Here is a 19,993-nt window from a genome sequence, read left to right as displayed (position 1 = left end):
AGGTGCATGGGGGCATTTTCCTGCTAATGGGACTCAGCCAAAAGGTGGAGAGCCCAATTCTCAGATTAGATGGTAATTCAGTATAAAGCCTTCTCAGACTGCACTCATGCTACTGAGACAGCCACCAAAGGCGCTAATTCTGCAGGTTATGTACTCAGATGCTCCTTCTGAGCACCTGAGTCCCACCAATAACATCACCACAGCTAGGAAACAGGATGGGCAGTAAAGTTTTCCCATAGTGCAACTCATTCATAGGGCTAGAGTGTTGACATGGGGCGGGGGAGGGTGCTAGGCACTTTGGGATAGGGCATGGGTGGCGCGTGAACTACCCCTTTGGGAAGGCTAGCCCCTGGCCTCACCCCTTCCACCTGAGGCGCTGCCCCAACCTCACCCTTCCGTCCCCTCACCCGCCACAGCCCCAAGCTCCCCCACACACTGTGGCCAGAGGAGCCCCAGCCAAACCTCCCCAAGCAGGGATTTCCCTACCCCCCCCCCCCGAATTTCCCCAACCCCCCCTCCCAGTTACAACTAGTTCTGTAAACTAGTTACATGCAGTGTTGTCAATTTAGTGATTGTTTGGACATTTGAATTGAAATTGAAACATTAATACACACTTTAAAAGCATATAAAGTGTATGATAAAATATGTGTATCTGAAAAAGTATAATAGATTTGAAAAGTATGAACATAGACTAGCTTCCTTATACAGCTGTTGTTTTTATGCCAATGTCAGTGCATTCATTTTGGTGATGTTGGCCAACCTAATAATTTCAAATTATGATTTGTAAGCAAAGTCTAAATGAGCTCTCCCTGACAGCTAGTGATGAGCTGGCAGCTGGGGGGAAAGGCTTCAGGACCAGATTGTATTTACTTTCACACCTAATCTACCTAGGTATCCAGCAAACAGAGCTGTCAAGTGATAGATTTTGGCTGGGGTTGGGTTACAAATCACTTGAATGCGGGGGGGGGGGGTTAATGAAATGTTGTTATTCTTACTATATGAGTAAAGGGCAGTAGAACTGTACTTAGCCTGTGCTGATTGAGGGCATCAGAAAAGAGGGTGGGGACAGGTGTTTTGCTTGATGGTCTGCCTGAGTCACAAGTACTATTTGACCTGCCCCTCTCCACTGTTTAAAGACAGAACTGATTAGGCTCCATAGATAGTCTCTTGTTTTGTTAAGTGACCACTACAGCTGAAATCACTGATAATCAGGTCTCAGTGCTTAGACCTGCTGTGGGACAGTGTTTCTGTGGAAGAGACAGCCCAGTCTGCACTAGCAGCAAGGTTCCCCCACTGAGAGCTCAGCTGAAATCACTGAGAGCTGGGTGGAACCTCAAGAGACCAACTCGCAGAGGTCACAGTGGCAGGTAGCAGCAGAAGGTGATGTTGCAGGGCCATTGGCAACAGAGCAATGGAGTGAACAGTGGCACAACGAACAACAGGGCCAGAGCGAATAGTGAGCAGCTGGAGGAACGAGCAAGGTGCCTTCTTGCCCTCCACCCGGGAGGTGAACTCGTGAAAGTACCTCTGAACTCTGAGTATCCACTGACCAAGGACAACACTGGTGAGTGTTAATGAGGCTGTTAAGAATGCTCAAGACACAACACAGTTCATGCGAACAAACATGACTGTGGCACCATACTTTCTATTTAAGCAAGAGATACCACACTCTACAAACTGGAGGCCAATGTTAAGTGCATTGTTGCTTGTTCATCCTGAAGTTGAACACTGGTTCCGAACAAGACCAGCAAATGCTCACTATCTTTCTGCAAGAAACTCAATTGACTGGCTAGAAGCATGTGATGCAACAGTGAAAGACTCAACAGTTGAAAAAGTGAAGAACGCTCTCACCACATTCAAATTTGCACACATGGCTGATGAATGCACCGATGCAAATGGACATCAAGTATTAAGTCATTGTGTATGTTATCTTGATGTCAGTGGTAGGCCAGTAGATGCATTTCTAGATGTTCAATTATAGAAGACATATTGGGTGCATCTGTGACAACCCACATCTTAGAAGAGTTAAATGCTTGTCAATTGGACGCCAAACAGATGGCTGCTTTTGCATTTGATGGAGCTGCAAATTTCTCTGGAAGACATGGTGGAGTACAAGCTTTGTTCAGAGAAAAGTGTAACCCTAATCTCTCCAATACACACTGCAGAGGCCATCTACTCCAACTAGCGCTAGTACGAGCTGCAGACTCTTCAAAAGACATTAAAAAAGCTATAAATTTAATGTGTTCATTATGTTCTTTTTTCAGCAAGAGTCCAAAAAGACTGAATATCTTGGAAAATATAGAAGATACACTGGGACTGAAGTTCAAATTAGTCCAACCTGGGAAAACCCTCTGGCTTTCTCATGAACAATCCTTGGCTGTTGTCTTAAAATTACTCCAGCCTTTATTACTGGCTTTGGAAAGTATCTACCAAGATGAGATGGAACTAAGTAGTGAGGCTGGTGGATTGCTTTTGCCATTCTCTCTCTTGTAAGTCTACTGTTGAAACCACTTGGGTCATTGAACAATGCCATCCGGGCATCTGCTACAACAGTAGTAGATTTTTGTCTAGAAGCTACATTTGGATCACTCAGAGATCTATCCATTGAAAAAGTACTGGAAGAACCCTAAGCAAAGACTTCAGTCCAGAAGTTGACAAATGAAGGCATTTATATTGAATCCTTAAGTGAAGGGGACAAGAAATGTTTGTTAAGACAAGTGAAAAAGTATACAGACTTGCTTCTTAAAAATCTAACAGCGACTTCTAGATTCTACTCAACCTCTACGTAGCTTTTACAGATCCCTGTCTTATAAAACACAGACAGTTGAGTGGAGTGAGGCACTACCAGCAATGGGGCTGCCATGTGCTCAGGACAGAATAGAGAATCTGAACACAGAGTGGAATATCATACGACGAATGAATGAAGATTTGACTTCAACTTCTTTTTTAACATCACTAGTGGCTCTACCCAATTTTTATGCTGTTTCCTGGGATGAAAGAAGTAGGAATTCATCTCTTGCTACTCCCAGTCACAACAGCTACAATTGAACTTTCTTTTTCATCATTGAATAAAATTTTGTCTACTGAAAGAAGTCACCTTCTGCCTGATCATGTGAATGAATTAATGAGCATATCAGTTGAAGGAATGGCAGTTCCGGACACACGAGAAGCCACCAAAGATGAACGCATTGCATTCAAGAAGTTCATTAATAGAGTTGTGCAAAATTATAACAAGAAACCAAGAAGGATGAAGACATAGTGCTTCATAGAAGGCTTGAGTAGCCAACTTTAATTTGTGTGATGATTTTAAAACATGAGTTAAATCTAATAAAATGGTAATGAAACATTTTTCAGTTTTTACTATGGTGCAATACAGCCCACTTTCACCCTCATGGTCTCACCCCTCATCGGCCCTGATTCCCACCCCCCTGTAAATTAGAACACCCCCCCTAATTTCAATTCCTGGGGAAAACACTGTCAGGCTGCCAGCCAGCCCGACCCCCAGGTTGTCGGCTGGCCCATGCCACCTGTCTGGCTAGCCCCGAGAGCCCGCCTGACCCCAGGTCCGCTGGCTGGCCCGAGTTGCCACAGGTTGTCGGCCATCCTGGGCCACCAGCCAGCCCAAGCCCCCAGCTCCAGACCGCTAGCCTGAGCTGAGCCCCTGCTGGCTTTGGGGAAGACAGGGAGCAAGAGCGGGGCCTTGGGGCGGAGCATGGGCGAGGTCACAGCCTGGGTTAGGGGAGGCTTAACCTCCCCTGGCCTCTGATATCCCCAACATATGGGACAGGGTTACTTTGACTCGAGTCTATGCACTGCAGAGTGGATGCCAGAGCCCTAGGTTTGAGAAGAAAATCTTTAACCTAGAGTTAAAATGCAGTATAGATGCTCAAGCCCAGTGTTCCCTTACAGGGTTCAGCTGACTCACATCCCACTAACCCGAGGCTTACATTGTTGTGCGGACATACCCTATGTCAGCTGCAGCACAGAGCTAAAAGTTAGGATCTTAGTTCTCTTCCTAGTCTCTTTTGTGAGTGTCTTGCTAAATGATGCATGAGCCTCAGTATACTCAGTTGTTAAAACTGGGACAGTACTCACTTATCTCATGTGTGAGGTTTGATACATTAACATTTGTAAAACCCTTTGACCCTCAGATGAAAGGGTCTGCATAGATGCTAGGTAGCACTATTAATACATTACACAATTTCCTAGTTTGGTACTGTGTAGAGGTGGAAGACTATACACCATTTTCCTGGTTTCAACTGTCTCTGCTAATCCTTCTGTAATTTATGAACTAATATGATATTCCTTCTACTCTCATCCCTCTGTCTTTTTATAAGCTCAAAATTGCACATTGTATTCTTGAAGCTATGTAGTACAGGTCTTTGTTTTGTGGAGTTGTCAATGTACAAACCTTTTTATATAATGCACTGTACTCCATATAGCATGGGGCATTAAATTCTACATGAGTATAATTCAAAGAGAAAATTATCACAGCTGTTTATAGATTCAGTGTGTTTGATACAGTACCAAAAAGACACAAGTGATTAGCTGTGAAATATCTCAGTTCTAGTCAGTGCGCATATGCATTTTGCAGGCTTGGTGAGTGTAATCACAGTAGCTGTGTGTGAGATATTTTGAGAGAATAATTTGGGATTCGAGCTTCGACAGTTTAAATAACCAACCAGTAGGCTAATCAGCCTATCTTCTCCAGTACAATCTTGGAACAGGAGTGACTGGAATCAGTCTTTTGCCAGAATCAGTGATGGGATAGTTTCAGTACTACAAGTTAGGCACCAATTAACTGTGTTTCCTTTTCTGCAGGCGATATTAAATGCTCCCTAAGATTTTGATTTAAAGGCTTACATTTGCTTAATTAATTCTTTGGCTATACTGCGAAAGAATGATTAAGTGCAGCATGCTTTGCAGCTAGACCAGTGTAACATTTTGAAGGCGTATTTTTAACACTAAAACAAAACAATTGCTTTTTGAAACATTAAATATGGTATTAATTTTTCCTTAAAAAGCTATTGAAATCACAAAGATCAAATTTCAGGAAACAGTAAATCACTAATCTTGTTCATTAGAAGGTATTTGTTTTAGGGTTTTGAGAGCACTGCTCCCTTTTTGTCCTAGAAGCCCTGCAATGCGTGAAAAACTGCTTTCTATGTCAACAGCAGAGTGTGACCAAGAGGGCACCTGGAAGAACAGCACTGCCTGCAGAAAGAAGACACAAGACAGCTGTTTCAAACAGCACTTGTGAACCCTCTCAGAGAACCTGGGTGCCAGAAAGACCTATTTCTGCCCAAGGGGAAAAGCAAGCTGCTTATCCCTCTCTTCCTATCCACCACACAAGCAATCTGGCAACGGGGTGGTTTTGTTGGGGGGAAGAAGAGAGAGACACACTTCCAACACACCCACTAGCCCAGGCTAGCTTTATTTGGGAGCATTTATAGGGTGGATGGGATCCTGAGGGGCAACGATGGGTGCTGTGGTTAGGATATAAAGGGAGCACTGCAAAGAAATGGTCAGAAGTCAGTAATGCTGGCCCTAGCAATGAACTCCCTTTGACCTATCCCTGCAGAGCTAGTGGTCTGGCCTGCCCACACCTGATCTCTTTTCCTTTCAGCAGCCCTTTAAACTGCAGCTAAGAAGATGTCTGATAAATGAGGTTTTCTTGCTCCCGCTACAAGTCTGTAACACAGAGAGTCTCTCTCTCACCCCAGATAAATCCTCTGACAGGAAATTCTTTGCTGGCACTAGATCGAAGGGCCACTTGTCAGAGAAGAGACCAGAGGCAGGTGGTCCATACTAGCTGTTGTGCAGGAGCAACAACAGGGCTGACTCAGGCTTGCCTTCACAGTTCCTGAGCTGACCTTAGATTTTCATTCCTGTGCTCCCAGCAGTACGCTCTATTATACCCTTTACCACAGTAGCGCTTCTTTTGGAGGTACAAGGCTTGCCCACAACACCCTTTCAAAACTGACCAAATGTCCTATGTGCTATGGAGATTTAACAGGAAAATTACCATGATCCCCCATCTAGTGCTTGTGGTGCTACATCATCATTCTTCCCACCTTCTGTGAAATTGCACTAGGATTGGGGCCGGAGTTGGGTGATAACAAAGGATCCTATGCACGCAAGCCTGAATTCACACCAAAACCTGATGTGTATTAAGCAAACAAACAATTTAAGTACCTATTCATTTCCCAGTGCCTCAACAGATGCAATCAGTGATCATCACCAGAATATCATTATATAATAGATTCCATGCATGCCAAAACAGATTAAACCTTCTGTCAAGAGATTTTTTTATAAAGTATTCTAAGGAAAACGTATGCAGTAATTCACATCTTGAAAGGGGAGACACATAGGAGGTCACAGAAAGTACAAATGTTAGTTTTGTGACGATGGAATCACCTAAAATGATCAGTTTACCATTAACTGGGACTGAACTGAGGATGCTATCAAGGGTTTGATAGAAGTCCTCCTTAACCTCATCTGGATGTATCATTGTTGGGGCAAATGCGCTGATGACAGAAGCATAATGACCTTTAACAAGGCCAGTGTTGAGCAGCATAAATCTGTCATTAATGCTCTTCAGCAGTGACTCAAGTTTGCAGGCAACCAAAGATCTCTTGAACTCACTACATACTACCCATAGAGACTACATAGCAAACAAGGATTTGGCAGCTAGAAAGGCTGCATATCATCGAACAAAAGAAATGGTCCAGACCAGACTTCAACAAATGAAAAACCAGTGGTGGAAAAGCAAGTGGCAGAGTTACAACTGGCAGCACACGGAAAAGACACCATTACAGGGAGACAGCAGTGCACATGCCCAGAGGCAGAAACAGAGGCACATAGGGAACTACTGCAAAAAACTTAGGGGTCGAGTGAGTTTAGGTGCCTACAGGGCTCAACAGAAGTTTTGTGCATCACGGTGGAGCCAAAGCTAGGACTTGGATCCTAAAACAGAGAGTTAGGTGCCTAACTCTTTTTGTTCCATAGTAGCAGCTGTGTTAGTCTGTATCTGCAAAAAGAACAGGAGTACTTGTGGCACCTTAGAGACTAACAAATTTATTTGAGCATAAGCTTTCATGGGCTACAGCCCACTTCATCAGATGCATAGAATGGAACATATAATAAGAAGATAAATATATACATACATACAGAGAACATGAAAAGGTGGAGTGAGAGGCTAATTAATTAAGATAAGCTATTATCAGCAGGAGAAAAAAACTTTTGTAGTGATAATCAAGATGGCCCATTTAGACAGTTGACAAGAAAGCATGAGAATACTTAACATGGGGAAATAGATTCAATATGTGTAATGACCCAGCCACTCCCAGTCTCTATTCAAACCCAAGTTAATGGTATCTAGTTTGCATATTAATTCAAGCTCAGCAGTTTCTCATTGGAGTCTGTTTTTGAAGTTTTTCTGTTGCAAAATTGCCACCTTTAAATCTGTTACTGAGTGGCCAGAGAGGTTGAAGTGTTCTCCTACTGGCTTTTATATGTTACCATTCCTGATGTCCGATTTGTGTCCATTTATTCTTTTCCGTAGGGACTGTCCAGTTTGGCCAATGTACGTGGCAGAGGGGCATTGCTGGCACATGATGGCATTATAACATTAGTAGACGTGTAGGTGAATGAGCCTCTGATGCTGTGGCTGATGTGATTGGGTCCTCTGACGGTGTCACTAGAGTAGATATGGGGACAGAGTAGGCAACCAGGTTTGCTACAGGGATTGGTTCCTGGGTTAGTGTTTCTGTGGTGTGGTGTGTAGTTGCTGGTGAGTATTTGCTATCTGTAAGCGAGGACTGGCCTGCGTCCCAAGGTCTGTGAGACTGAGGGATCATTTTCCAGGATAGGTTGTAGATCGTTGATAACGTGCTGGAGACATGTTAGCTGGTTGCTGTATGTGATGGCCAGTGATGTTCTGTTATTTTCCTTGTTGGGCCTGTCCTATAGTAGGTGATTTCTGCGTACCCGTCTCACCCTGTCAGTCTGTTTCCTCACTTCCCCAGGTGGGTATTGTAGTTTTAAGAATGCTTGATAGAGATCTTGTAGGTGTTTGTCTCTGTCTGAGGGATTGGAGCAAATTCGGTTGTATCTTAGGGCTTGGCTGTAGACAATGGATCATCTGATGTGTCCTGGATGGAAGCTGGAGGCATGTAGGTAAGTACACCGGTATAGGGTGGTGTTTATGTGACCATCACTTATTTGCACTGTAGTGTCCAGGAAGTGGATCTCTGGTGTGGACTGGTCCAGGCTGAGGTTGATCCACCACACTCTCTTGGTATGGTGTGGTTACACATAACCAAAAGGTACCAACTCTAGGCTATGGCAATGGAGTCTAGCACTATAGGAATATGAGATGGAGATTGTGCACACAAGAAAGAAAGAAAATGTGGTAGCAGACACCCTGTCCAGGAAAGAGCACTCAGAACTGACACCTGCAAAATAGCCAGCAGCTAGCCCTACTGTGTTAATGTCAGATAGGAGGTGTGATACAGAGGCCTATTGGTGCCAAGAGGCAAAGGGTTCTTTATAAGCAGCTCATGTCTCAGACCTGACAAACACACTACACCAAATATCTCACTTTCATAGTATTTACCCATGAAGGGTAGCATGTGAGGTCTCTACTGAAACTTGTAACTTATTAATATTCATGCTCATAATCATTGTGAGATGTATGTATGGGTAAATATTTAAGGAATAACAAATATATTTACCATGTAAAAAGCTATATTATTATTTAATATTACTATATGCATTACCATAGAACTAGGAGCCCTAGTCATGGTTATAGGTGCTGTACAAATACAAAACAAAAAAGACAGTCTTGGTCCCAAAGAGCTCACAATCTAAGTATTATATTATTGTAAAGTATATTTATGGGGCCAAATCCTGGGTTTTTTTGATTAAATGAAAAGTCCTGTTGAATGATTTGATATGTTATTATCACAATTGAGATTTTTTACAAAAATCCCAATATCACATAAAAATATTCCAATAAAAACTTTGACATTTTGCAAACCTTTGTTCTCTGCTTTTATCAGAAATTCTACTTCAGATTCCTCAAGTTCTATTTGACCACATACCACAGCATTATGAAAGACCAGGATTCATTTCTTTTCCCCCCATGTTTGTCTTCAAGGCTTTTGTCATAAATATAAAGGGAAGGGTAAACACCTTTAAAATCCCTCCTGGCCAGAGGAAAAACCCTTTCACCTGTAAAGGGTTAAGAAGCTAGGATAATCTCGCTGGCACCTGACCAAAATGACCAATGAGGAGACAAGATACTTTCAAAAGCTGGAGGCGGGGTGGGGGGAGAAACAAAGGCTCTCTCTGTCTGTGTGATACTTTTGCCGGGGACAGAACAGGAATGGAGTCTTAGAACTTAGTAAGTAATCTAGCTAGATATGCGTTAGCTTTTGATTCCTTTAAATGGCTGAGAAAATAAGCTGCGCTGAATGGAATGTAGATTCCTGTTTTTGTGTCTTTTTGTAGCTTAAAGTTTTGCCTAGAGGGATTCTCTATGTTTTGAATCTAATTACCCTGTAAGGTATTTACCATCCTGATTTTACAGAGGTGGTTCTTTTTACTTTTTCTTCTATTAAAATTCTTCTTTTAAGAATCTGATTACTTTTTCATTGTTCTTAAGATCCAAGGGTTTGGGTCTGTGGTCACCTATGCAAATTGGTGAGGATTTTTATCAAGCCTTCCCCAGGAAAGGGGGTGTAAGGGTTGGGAGGATTTTGGGGGGAAAGACGTTTCCAAACGGACTCTTTCTCAGTAATATACCGGTTAGAGGTTTGGTGGTGGCAGCGATAAAGTACAAGGGCAAAAGGTAAAATAGTTTGTACCTTGGGGAAGTTTTAACCTAAGCTGGTAAAAGTAAGCTTAGGAGGTTTTCATGCAGGTCCCCACATCTGTACCCTAGAGTTCAGAGTGGGGAAGGAACCTTGACAGCTTTTTTCTATTAGAGATAATAATAATAATAACGCTTAGTGACTTTTTGCACCAATAGTTCTATCTTTTATGACTGAACATTAGGTTCTATTCTTCTTGCGAGTCATATATAAGAATCTGGAGGCTGTCCTGTGATCTATTGCCCAACTGTGCATAGCTATACTAACAAAAGGAAATTGTGAGGCATTAGCTTTCCCTTACATTCTATAAGATATTTCCCTTTATGACATAAAATACACATAAATAAATAAATAAATAAAAGTTGCCTGCCGAGAAGCACAATTTGTTCATACAGTTCTCTTCAGTTCTAGTGTCCTGGCTACTATGTTTTTTTCCCTAATCCATTGAATGTGTTAGTAATTTACATCACATTCAATCAACTTGATAGAATAAATTCAGAATAAGTAAAGACATGACCAGTGGGCTTAATTTTTAAAAAAGCTGAACACCAATGATTTCAAATGAAGTTGCGGGTCCCCATTATATCTGATGACTAGGCACAGTATATGTGGATAGAATTACACAGAAATCTACTTGAGCACAAAAATATAAACAAAAATCTTCCAGTAAATATACAAAGTAATAGCATCAGCCCTTGCTTGTTAAACGATTCAGATGCATACTAAACATTCATCTAGCTGAATACAGTAACAAGAAAGAAAAGTCATAGTTAAAGTATAGGTACAATATGTCATATTACATGGAACAATAAAGAATAAAATCCCAGAAATGCCTTTATCTCAGCTACTTCTGTCATAAAATGAAAAAGAACGTCGCTTACTAACCTGGCTGTTAAAGTTGGAGAAATGGCAACAGAGGTAAAAATCTCAACCATAGCCATTTTACAAAGGTCAGCTGCAGATCCTACAAAAGAAAGTGATCTGTTTTAAATATAAAATATGGGGGTGGGCGGGGAGGAAGAGCTCTTTAGTCCTCTGAACTATGCAAAATGACAGCAGGTCTGAAACTGACTCCATAAAGTTAACAAAGATTCAGTATTACAAAAGAATAAAAAATGCTTATTTATACTATTAATGAAGGTATGAATTCATCTTTAATATTGATATGGGAACATAGGAATTGCCAGACTGGACCAGACCAATGGTCAAGTGAAACACAGTATTCTGTCTCTGATAGTGGCTAGTACCAACTGCTTCAAAAGAGGAAGATGCAAGAAAGCCTCTAGTAGGAAGTTATGGAATAGCCTACCCCCCCCCCCAAGAAATTCTTTTCTGAATTACCATTAAAGGTTGGCTTACACCCTGAAACATGAATCATCCCAAATATACATACCGTGTGCATGGGAGAGAGAGAAAAGGAGTTTCTTAACTTATCCACGAGAAAAATCAAAGCGCTTAATAGCCTAAATAACCTAGATTTTAGCTATGGTAAGGCACTGTTTCATGAGTTAAAGCTATAATAAATCTATGGAATAGAGTTATAAAAGACGACAGAAGCTCAGTTAAGAAAGTTGAGCTAGAGAATGGCTAATAAGACAAATATCTTCAGAAAATAATCATGTCAAAGTCAATGACAGCCATTTCAAATTGGTACACCATACATTCCTTTCACTATTTGTGCCATAACAAATATAGTTTTTTAAGCATAAGTTGTCACCAAGATGAGATGCTACCTTACTATATGAAATCAGTACTGTATCTTTTACCACAGTAACTGTAGTCAGTATAAATAGAGGAGTTTAATATGGTTTTTAAAAATGATCTAAGCTGAAATTCTGAAATTAAAATCTCAATGTAGAAGGAATTTTTTGTTACTATTAAAAATAATTGAATATTTTTAAATTATAAACCCATTTTAACACCCTTCCGAAATACCTATCATAATTCTGTAAATAGCTGAAAGCTTTCCAGTCGAACATTTTTCAACTGGAAAATGCTGATTCAACTAAATGAAACGTTTTGTGGGAACATACCAATTTCACTGAAATTTTTGACAATAAATTACTGAAACATTTCATTTTGATGAGGTCTAAGTGCTTCATTTTTACTTTAGTGTTTTGAATATTAATAAATAAATATAAATATAATATATTTAGTCAAAATGATAAAGTCGATAAAAAGCTACAATAAGGTCATTTCAAATTTCCTTTCAATTTAGGAGAAAAGAAAATTTTGAAATGTCCTGTGGAATGGAAATTCCAAGTTTCAACCAATTCTGCAAAATTCTCTTCTTGTGTTTCAATAATGAAAAACCCAAATTTGTTGTCTGAAATTTGGGGTTCAGTCCTGCAAGACACCAAATGTCTTCTGCGAGGTGCTGAGTGTCCTCAGTTCCCACTGACTTCAGTTACAGATGCTCTATACCTCCTTGTAAGATGCAGCTGCCAATGGACAATAGTCCAGAATATTACATAATTAATTTGCCTATTTTGAAAACAAAACATTAAAAGAAAGTAAGTTTGAGGGCAAAAAAACCCAACAACTCATTCTTCCTTCCTAAAGGAAAATTCAAGCCACTTTCATGAGAAGCACCTTCATAAACATGTCTAAAAAGCATTTTTCATTTGCATGATAGGGTTCACAGCTCCACTCTAACTTGCAAACATTATGCAAATCATACCAACATCAGCTCTTTAAATAAGTAAAAACCTGTAGATTTTTAATGCAACCTCTTAAAGCAGCAGAAAGGGTCATTTAAAGACACCACGTTACTTCAAATGAGGTTTGAACTCAGCAGACTGACATAAGTAAATTATGTGGATTTATTGCATTTTGTTTGGCAAGTTTGCTAATTTATATTGCGAAGATAACACCTGTTTAACTCTTTAATGCTTTCTTCCTGCACATTACACATGAAGAATGAGCCCTGGTTTCAACAGAAATAATAATAAAACAATACAAAGTCCCTTATAATAGGTATTTCCCAAAAAACAGAAATCTGAAAAAATAAAAATTTGAATCTCTTAGTAGTAAAACCATTGAAACCCTTGTTTCTGTGCCATGGTCTACATGACAAATTTATGTCTGTATGACTACATCTCTCGGATGTGTGGAAAATCCACCCCCCGAGCAATGCAATTATACAGATTGAACTCCCAGGGCAGACAGCGCTATGTCAACAGGAGGGCTTCTCCTGTCGACATAGCTACCACCTCTTTGTTAGGTGGAATACGAGCTTCTCCCGTTGGCATAGGTAGTGTCTTCACTAACTGCTGCAGCTGCACCACTGCAGGGCAGTAAGTGTAGACAGGCCCTCAGTCACAAACTGACAAAGAAACCAAAAAGAGACAGCCTTAGGAAAACTGCATCTGAAAATCTTCCACCTCATACAGCTAGCTACCATACAGTATTGTAGTATACCATTGTGTTCTTGTTCTCTACAGGCTAGTGAGTGTTTCATACTTCTGTCACTTAAAGCTGTAAAATACAAAATTAATTCATGCCACCCATTTATTATTTCTTGTTTGTTGACTTCAATTCTCAACCTCCACCCAGCCAGAGGAAATTAAACTTTTTTTTTAAATACCTTGGACAACAAAGTTGACAGCCTGCCTCTCTGCTTGAGCACGTAGTCTGTAGTCTCGAGCATTGATATTAGGCAAGTGTCTTTTACGTCCCATGATGGAAACCACATATCCTTTTGATATGTAAAATAGAAAACAGCGTTAATGGAGTGGTTAAATATGAGATTTGAAACAAATCTTCCATTTGTCATACATACATTTGTCAGCAATTGCCTGATGCTTTTGGCCAATATTACAGAATACTGAAAATAGTCTAAGTCACTTGATGCACAACATTTGTTTCCCAGCTATTCAAAAGTAGTCTGACTGGAAGAGTGAAATGTGGATGTAACCATGTATCACTGATATCTCCATTACTCTAACCCTGCAAGGCATTAAGCACACTCAATTCCAGTTCAAATAATTAGAGGTTGAAGTTGCTCAGGCCTGGTCTACACTTAAAAGTTTTGCTGGTATAGCTATGTCGGATAGGACAGTGTGGGGAAAAAAAATTATACCCCTAACCAACATGCCAATGCCAGCAAAAGCCCTAGTATAGACTGAGATGCCAAAAAGTCCTTTTGCTGGTATAGCTTCTTTTATTCAGGAAACTGGTATAAGCAATTTCAGCAAAACAACCCTTCCCAGTAAAAATTGCACCTCCTCTAGGAGGGTTTGCTGGTATAGCTATACTGGTTATATCATAGCTGACAGCTAATAATGGACTCAAGTAGAGACAGGTGTCTTCCATCTCTGCATTGGCTCGCAGCCAAGGATTTTAGCTATGGGACTTTTCCTGGTTATATACATGGATTCATTATCACAGAAATGGGAATGTTTTTTGACACATCTTTCAAGAAAAGAAAGCTATATTATTTTAAGTAGATCTAATCAAAAATATATTGCTTGAGTAGCACTTCATCAAACAGGATGTTTAGGAGTTATTTATGGCTTTAAATATCTGCAGTAATCCACTACTCTTTAGTAGAACTAACTTATTAATGCAGTTATGATATGAAATGACAGCTTATGGTTATGTGCAGTGTTGTGGCTGTATTGGTCCCAGGATTTTCGAGAGACAAGGTGGGTGAGGTAATATCTTTTATTGGACCAATTTCTATTGGTGGAGGATGTGATGACCTGAAAAAGCGCTCTGTGTAGCTTGAAAGCTTGTCTTTTTCACCACAGAAATTGGGGTTCAGTAAAAGATACTACCTCAACCACCTTGTCTCTAAAAATCTATGGTGATAGTAATTTTTTAAGCATTGCAAAGAATAAACAAGGAACAGCATGTCTTCTGTGAGTAGAAGTCTGAATCAATTATATGCTGTTATAAAAAGAGGCTGAAAATGCTATTCTGAGAAAATGATACAGGAAAATGATAAAACACAAAACCACCATATCACCTGTGGGTGAACACTTTTCACAAGGCAATCACTCTATATCTTACCTATCAGTCCTCATCCTCAAAGGAAACCTACACAACACTTTCAAAAGTTGAGCAAGGGAGCTTAAATTCATAACTTTGCTAGACACTAAAAATCATGGACTAAATAAAGACGGAATTTATGGCTTATTACAAAAATATCGCACACACTAACAACCTTCCCCACCAGCTGTTTCTCCCACCCTTTGTTTCCTCCTTATGATTGGATGAGTGTTAATAGGCCACTTCACTTTGAATGGTTCCTTGAAATATGTCTTAACTATTTATGCTGAACAATCTGTTCCATTTATATTTAGCTGAGTAAGTGTCCCAGACCTGAAGAAGAGGTCTGTGTAAGCTCGAAAGCATGTCTTTCTGACCAGTAGAAGTTGGTCCAATAAAAGGTATTACCTCACCCACCTTGTTCTGAGAAAAGTAATTTTCCTGACACAGCATTACAGTTGCAGTTATTAAAGTAACACATTTGATGACAATGCACTCTTCTTCATTGTGACTGGTAACAATAGATGGCAAATCTGTTGATTTTTTCTACGAAATGTTTGTATTGAAAAGTATGTTATGAATTTTGGGGTGAGTATATATATTCTTTGACAATTCGGATAATACACTGAAAAAGAAAATGTCAAATATCTACAACTTCGCCCCAGGAGCGTAGCCACAGGTGGGCCTGGGTGGGCCATGGCTCTGCTCTGGCCCCAGCACTTGGCACCAAGTGCTTGGGAACCAGTGGCAACCTCTTCCCTGGCCCTGATTACTATTATGACACATGGAGTACATTGACTCTGGGTACCCCATTCGGCTATACCTGAGCCCAATTCACCATACCACCTAAATCAGTGCCAGGAAAATGTGTGGTTCCAAAGGATCTAGAAGTTCTGGAGGAGCTGGAGTGTTGTTTACTTTGGGTTCAACTTAACATTCCTCTGGTATGCATGTCCATTGTTACATCAATACTGACCTCTTCCCCCGCACAACATCCGCTCCAATGTTACACCCAGTACTCCTGCCTCAGCAGCCCCTCCTTTAGAGGTAGAATTCTCTTATTCCTCATCTGACTCACAGCACAGTGGGAAGGGATCATCTATCTATTCCCCTAAAGCCTCTTCTTCTGAATTCTATGGGTCAGAAATGGAGTCTTGGGTCTCCTACAAACCTAAACACCATAGTGTTTTCCTTGGGCCTTTATGTCTTATCCATATAATATCCATGCACGGCCATACTGGAAACTGTGCAGTCCTTATCATGGGCATTCCCCCAAGCTCCACCTCTTAGAGAAAGAACTGTGCAACCTCAGACATTCCCAAATCATTTTCAGCCTGTAGAAGTCTCTGAGCCCTGGTCTCCACTACAGGGTTAGGTCGAATTTAGCCGCATTAGGTCGATTTTATAATGAATGTGTCTACACAAGCAACCCCGTTCCGTCAACCTAAAGGGCTCTTAAAATTGACTTCTGTACTCCTCCCCGGTGAGGAGAGTAGCATTAAAATCAACCTTGCTGTGTCAAATTTGGGGTAGTGTGGATGCAAATCGACGGTATTGGCCTCCAGGAGCTATCCCAGAATGCTTCAATGTGACTGATCTGGACAGCACTTTCAACTCCGATGCACTAGCCAGGTACGCAGGAAAACCCCCGGGAACTTTTGAATTTCATTTCCTCTTTGGTCAGCATGGCGCGCTCAGCAGCACAGGTGACCATGCAGTCCCCCCAGAATCGCAAACAAGCTCCAGCATGGAGAGAATGGGAGACACTGGATCTGATTGCTGTATGGGGAGAAGAATCTGTGCAGACAGAACTCCGATCAAAAAACAGAAATGCAAATATATTTGCCAAAATCTCACAGGGCATGTTGGACAGAGGCTACAACAGGGACACACAGCAGTGCCACATGAAAGTCAAGGAGCTCAGGCAAGCCTACCAAAGACAAAGGAGGCAAACGGTTGCTCTGGGTCAGAGTCCCATACATGCCGCTTCTATGATCAGCTGCATGGCATGCTAGGGGGGACCCTACCACTACCCCACCACTGTCTGTGGACACCTGCAAGGGGGAGTCTCACGTAACACAGAGGAGGATTTTGTGGATGAGGAAGAGGAGGAGGAGGAGAATGCGCAGCAGGCAAGCAGTGAATCAATTCTCCCTGGCAGCCAGGACCTTTTCATCACCCTGGAGCCAATACCCTCCCAAGGTGGGATCCCCGACCCTGAAGGCAGAGAAGGCACCTTTGGTGAGTGCACATTTGTAATTACAGTACAGGGTTTAAAAGCAATAGTGTTTAATGTTTGATTTGCCCTGAAGACTTGGGATGCATTCGCAGGCAGTACAGCTACTGGAATAGTTTGTTAACGTGTCTGGGGATAGTGCGGGAATCCTCCAGGGACATCTCCATGAAGCTCTCCTGGAGATACTCTGAAAGCCTTTGCAGAAGGTTTCTGGGGACGGCTGCCTTATTTCGTCCTCCATGGTAGGACACTTTACCACGCCAAGCCAGTAACAAGTAGTCTGGAATCACTGCAGCACAAAGCATAGCAGCGAATGGTCCCGGGTTTTTGTCGCATTCAAGCAACATTCAGTCTTTATCTTTCTGTGTTAGCCTCAGGAGAGTGATATCATTCATGGTCACCTGGTTGAAATAGGGGAATTTTTGTAAGGGAACAGTAAAAGGATCCCGTTCATGCTGGACTGTTTGCGCTTGGCTAAAAGGGATCATCCCAAATAGCCATGCGGAGTTGTAGGGGCACATCCACCCAAAAACCGCAGCCCCTCTTTTTAAATGGCAAATACAACTGGCATTGCTTGCTATGGGAAAGGAAGATGCTGCAGTTTGAAAACATTCCCACATGTTGTGAAGGAGTTTGAAGCCAAACCTGCGTACCCTTTGCCTTACCATGGCTGCCTGGAAAACGAATTCTGTTGCCCAGCCATGTGTGATGTCACTCGCAATGACATGTTTTCCGAGATCATGCAGTCCTCCCGCACTGATAGGGCACAGCTGAATGCATGGAGGCATTCAGTGGCAGAGTCCAGGAAAGCATTAAGTGAACACGATGAGAGAGGCAGGATGTAATGCTGAGGCTAATGGGGGAGCAAACAGACATGCTCAGGCGTCTGGTGGAGCTGCAGGAAAACCAACAAGTGCACAGATCCCCGCTGCATCCACTGTACAACCGCCTGCCCTCCTCCCCACGTTCCATATCCTCCTCACCCAGATGCCCAAGAACGCGGGGGTGGGGGGGGGATGGACAGGGAGGCTCCGGGCACCCAGCCACTCCACTCCAGAGGATGGCCCAAGCAACAGAGGCTGTCATTCAAACAGTTTTGATTTGTAGTGTGGCTACAATAAGCAATGTGCCCTTGTCCTTTCCTCCTCCCCCACCCCACCCCACCCACCTTATCACTTATCTCCCCTTTTTTTAATTAATAAAGAAATAATGCATGGTTTCAAAACAATAGTGACTTTATTTCCTTTGCCAGCTGTGATCGAAGGTGGGAGGGTGGTTGGCTTACAGGGAATTAAAATCAACAAAGGGGGCGGGTTTGCATCAAAGAGAAACACACACAACTGTCACACCATAGCCTGGCCAGTCATGAAACTGTATTAAGCCAGTTACTTCTTGTCCTACCCTTGGTGGCCATGGAGAACATTTGATTATTGTCCTCTTTATAAAATCCCTTAACATATTTGAAGACTATTATCATGCCTCCCTTTGGTCTTCTTTTCTCAAGGTCAAACATGCCCACTTTCTTTAACCTTTCCTCAGAGGTCAGGTTTTCTAAACTTTTTATCATTTTTGTTGCTCTCCTCTGGACTCTCTCCAATTTACCAAATACTATTCATTAATGGAAGCTTCCAGAGCAGGCGTTTCTTATGGCAGGACTGTATTGCAATCCATTTTTAGATAGACTCCAAGCACCCACCAAATTACATCATGTCCACTTACCAGACAGGCAAATAACTTTCTTTTTGCTTGATTATCTGCAGTGGGTAATGCCTTAAGTGCCTCAAAATCTATTCTATTAATTGCAATGAAGCTTCAAAGCAGATCTCTCTCTTATCTACCTGGTCTCTTATACACATAACTGAATGGAAATAGGGATGTCTTTTGGCAGGGATGGGCATCTGAAACTTCATTGTTGAACAAGAGCCACTCAGGACTGGCCTTCTGGTGAGTGACTACAGTGATTCTTGTATTACAGTCACAATTTTCTCAAGTCCTACACTTTGGAGAGTCTCCCTCCAGGTCATGTCTCTACCCTGACTTTCTCAGAGTGAGATCAGGCTTCTTCTTATATAGTCCCCTTCCGAAAGCAGTCACATGCTCCTCCAGCCCCATAACTCCTTCCTGGTCATGTGCTCCAGCTGGGGGAAACTACAGGTCCCAGAATGTTCCTTTCTGACAGGGCTGAGGAGTATGACATGTGAGCTAGGATGTATGCATGCACCCAACAGACCAGTGCACTTTTACAAATTGTATAATATTTATTTCATTAAACTTAAATTTTCATAAGTCATTGTTTGGGGTAGTGAAGGAATTGGTTCATCATCTTCTTATTCATTACAAATTACTGTAAAATTGTAAAACCTGTCCTCTTTTTTTTTCTTTGAGATACTTGCTGAATAAGACCTCTGTTCCCAGAATGAACCCTGCTCATGTCAAATTATACTACATTTTATTGATATATGATGTGCTCCAGCAGAAAACAGCCTAAGGAACCTATTCTTAAATAAACAGACTTGATGGCTTTGGGCCCACAAAAATTCAGCCTCAGAGTTACAAAGCCATAATCCAATTCAGGAGCCAAAAATTTTACATATTTCTTCGATGCAGTCAGCCAGCATTTGTGCTCTTGAACTGTATTTAGTATCTGTGGCTGCAGGGCCATGGAGAATGGGTTTTTTTGGGCCAACAGCTGCAGACTCTCCTTGTATTAAATCATGTGCCCACTACACATCCCCATTTGTCTTTAGTGAGTATCCATACCCTAGGAGTGAAGTAATGAGGGAGGCGAAGCAGTGACATAACCACTGGGCTCATGGAGCTGTGCCCAGGGGCCCTGGCCAACTGGGAACTCCCGGAAAAATAGGTGCCCCCAGGGCCCAACCTGCTCCAC

The 19,993-nt window shown here is 41.7% G+C and overlaps 1 protein-coding gene across 1 annotated transcript in view; it reads right to left on the bottom strand.

The window, feature by feature from the left end:
• Positions 1–10,666: 10,666 nt before the first annotated feature.
• POLN (DNA polymerase nu) overlaps positions 10,667–19,993 on the bottom strand; it is a 226,331-nt gene continuing 217,004 nt past the window's right edge. The window contains exons 22-23 of the mRNA XM_075128232.1: positions 13,462–13,572; positions 10,667–10,839 (exon numbers count right to left, since the gene is read on the bottom strand). Of these exons, the coding sequence (XP_074984333.1) occupies positions 10,667–10,839; positions 13,462–13,572 (284 nt within the window). The remainder of the gene's footprint in view (positions 10,840–13,461; positions 13,573–19,993) is intronic.

This window comes from Caretta caretta, chromosome 4 (genome assembly GCF_965140235.1).
Source record: "Caretta caretta isolate rCarCar2 chromosome 4, rCarCar1.hap1, whole genome shotgun sequence".
Taxonomy (NCBI): domain Eukaryota; kingdom Metazoa; phylum Chordata; order Testudines; family Cheloniidae; genus Caretta; species Caretta caretta.
This window is presented reverse-complemented; position numbering and strand designations above follow the sequence as displayed.